Consider the following 2,827-nt stretch of genomic DNA (forward strand, 5'->3'; position numbering starts at 1 on the left):
TTTGGCTCACAAGATTATATCTGGTGTAAAATTCGACTGTTATTTCACTAAATCTGGATATGGGACCCACCGCCTCCCATGGAGATCTTTCTCGCAGGCTATTGGCAACACAAATTTCAGGGGCACCCAACGAATCTGTTCCTCACATTCTCTGTTCCCCAGAGAAATCTTGCTGGCTGGCAAAAATACAGGTGTTTCGATGAGCTGGCTGGGAAATTTTGTTATTGATAGAGGTTTTGCCTGGGAATTACTGACTTTTTCTAGCATTTCAACCCGAGCTGGCAGTAGAAACTCTGAAGACTGAGGACGACTAAAAAAAAAAAAAAAAAAAAAGAGAAGAACCCCTTCCCTCTCCCAGAGAGTAGTCACAAACATACGACGGCTGGTCAGAGTGATTACGCTTGCGGAAAAATTCTGTTTTGTCCCGGTTTTGTCGCTTTTGTTCGGTCGTTTCGGATCGAGGGATTTGAAAGCGGGCGGAATTCCTGGCTGGGAAATAAATTTGATCAGCTGGCTGGGAAACCAACCAATTTTATCTAGCTGGCTGGGAAATTTCTTGTGTCTTGCTGGGAAAAAGGAACAGATAATGTTTTCCCAGCAACACTGAAAAACACCTGAAAATGCCTTAATAACATTTATTTTCATTAACTGGGGTAAAATAATACATTTTACAACAAATTGGTCGTTGGGTGCCCTTGAAATTTATTGTCGAAAAGTTCCTTGTAGGGTTTTTGTAACAACAATTTTAGCTTCATTGACTGATTACCATTTCAGTTTTCCTAATTGAAGCAGCTTTCACTTGGACACACACAGATTAGTCTTTTCTAGACTTTTGCCAATCGCAAACGACACAGACACTGTCAGTCAAATGTGCCAAGTGTAGACCTTATTCATAAATGGCGACCAATTTATAATTCTTTTGTCGAAGTGCAAATTAGCCTGCCAAGCCTCGATAGCATACAGTGAATTGAAAAGAATTCTTGCTCTAAAATGAAGCTTGGTAGGCTAATTTGCACGTGGACAAAAGAATTATAAATGTGACCGCCATTTATGAATAAGGGCCCGGTTGTTCGAAAGCCGATTAACGCTAATCCCAGATTAAAAAATTACCAAGGAGTTTATTTCTCTACTTCCAAATGTTGTAGAACGCTGATATTTGGCAGAATTTTACATTAGAGGAAGTCAATCTTGAAAAACAAAAATAACCAAAAGAAACTTGCTTTGAAAAGTTGAAAAAATTAAACCAAAGTTTACGCTTAATCTTGGATTAAGTTAATCGGCTTTCGAACAACCGGGCCAAGGTCTATAACTTCGAGAAAACGTATCCAGCTGGCGCTGGGCGCCGAAAAAAAGTGTGCGAACAATTCTTAAGTCGTTTTGCCTCTGATTGTATCAAAATTTGGAGCGAGATTTTTATACCAGTCACTGAAGCATCACGAGTTAACTTTTGCACTTAATTAAAAACATTTGTAATATATATATATATATATATACATATATATATATATATATATATATATATATACTGAAGGCCCCATAAAGGTGCAAACCTGTGCATTGGAATGGAGTGGACTCTGATAAACTAATCCCAGTGGCTGCGGATTGTGACGACGAGTTGGTGACAGAATTCGTGCCTGAAGGTCACGTGGCTTAGTTTCCACATGTCCGTAGTGTATTAGTGTTGTTGTTTTGCGCTTTCTACTTGAAAGAAGTGCAATGGGCATGTTGAAAACTATTGAGCCATCCGATGCGCGCGGAATGTCGTGATGAAACAGTGCGGTTTGTTACGTCTGAGATGAAAACACAATTAGAACGTTTATTTTTTATGCGAGAGCTTCTTAAAGGAAACCTTCTTACCAACATAAAAGTAACTCAAACAACAAAGAAACAAAAAACAGAAAAACGAACAAAAAAAAAAAAGAATTCAAACAACTGGAAATAATGCTTACAATCAAATTTGTTTGGAAATTTGAAAAAAAAAAAAACCGTTTGCATCCGAAATAATTCCAGAATCACAACTCCCGTCCGCCGCCATCTTAAATAATTGCGACGTCTTAAGCTTATCATTTGTATTTTCTGTTTAACTCTATCAGTGCGCTGAAAAATTCTTAAAGTAAAGTAAGAGGGTAGTGATGATAAAAAGCGGCAAGAGTTTGTGAAATAAGGGGTTATATAACCTGTGAAACCGCGTACATTCAAGATACTGAAACTTATTCATTCTTCATACATCAATTCCACATAATTTGTGATTCCTCATGTCAAATGCCACTACTACAATCTTGGACAAATTAAATAGAAAATTGAGACCACCCCTCACCCCAAAATCAGTGATGGGAAAATGGCGCGTTTTGGCCTTCACGCGCCTTCATCCTTTATTTGGGGGGAAGGGAGCATTTCTGTTCCATTTTATTCTGTCCAAGATTGTAGTGCTTATCAACAACTGGGATTTTGTTCCAATTTCTTGAGTTGCTTTTTACACACCCGTTGAAACGGCGGAGTGAACATGTTTGAATTAAACAATTGAGTGTGGATTGAATCCAGTTTGTTTGAGTACCGGATAAGTCTACATAACGGGCAAAGTTTGCGAAAATGTGAACTTCAAATTGTTGGCAATGTCAACCACTGGCACTACGGCGTATGCTCATTTTTGAAGACCAATAGACCTCTTTAGCTTGTACATTTTGTTTTCCCATTTCAGACCACGTGATGTTACTCTAGGGAAAACTTTCTTTCAAATGTCGTCCCATGCACGTGAATATGTACCCATAACTTATGAAGAAACAAAAGGAAAATTCCCGAGAACATCACGTGGTCTGAAATGGGGAAA

The 2,827-nt window shown here is 38.4% G+C and overlaps 1 protein-coding gene across 1 annotated transcript in view; it reads right to left on the reverse strand.

Moving 5' to 3' along the window:
• LOC137982057 (uncharacterized) overlaps nucleotides 1–2,283 on the reverse strand; it is an 11,930-nt gene extending 9,647 nt beyond the window's left edge. Inside the window, exon 1 of the mRNA XM_068829086.1 lies at nucleotides 1,551–2,283. Coding sequence (XP_068685187.1) covers nucleotides 1,551–1,724 — 174 coding nt within the window. The 5' untranslated portion in view covers nucleotides 1,725–2,283. The remainder of the gene's footprint in view (nucleotides 1–1,550) is intronic.
• Between the last annotated feature and the right edge of the window lie 544 nt (nucleotides 2,284–2,827).

Source organism: Montipora foliosa, chromosome 13 (genome assembly GCF_036669935.1).
Source record: "Montipora foliosa isolate CH-2021 chromosome 13, ASM3666993v2, whole genome shotgun sequence".
NCBI lineage: Eukaryota > Metazoa > Cnidaria > Anthozoa > Scleractinia > Acroporidae > Montipora > Montipora foliosa.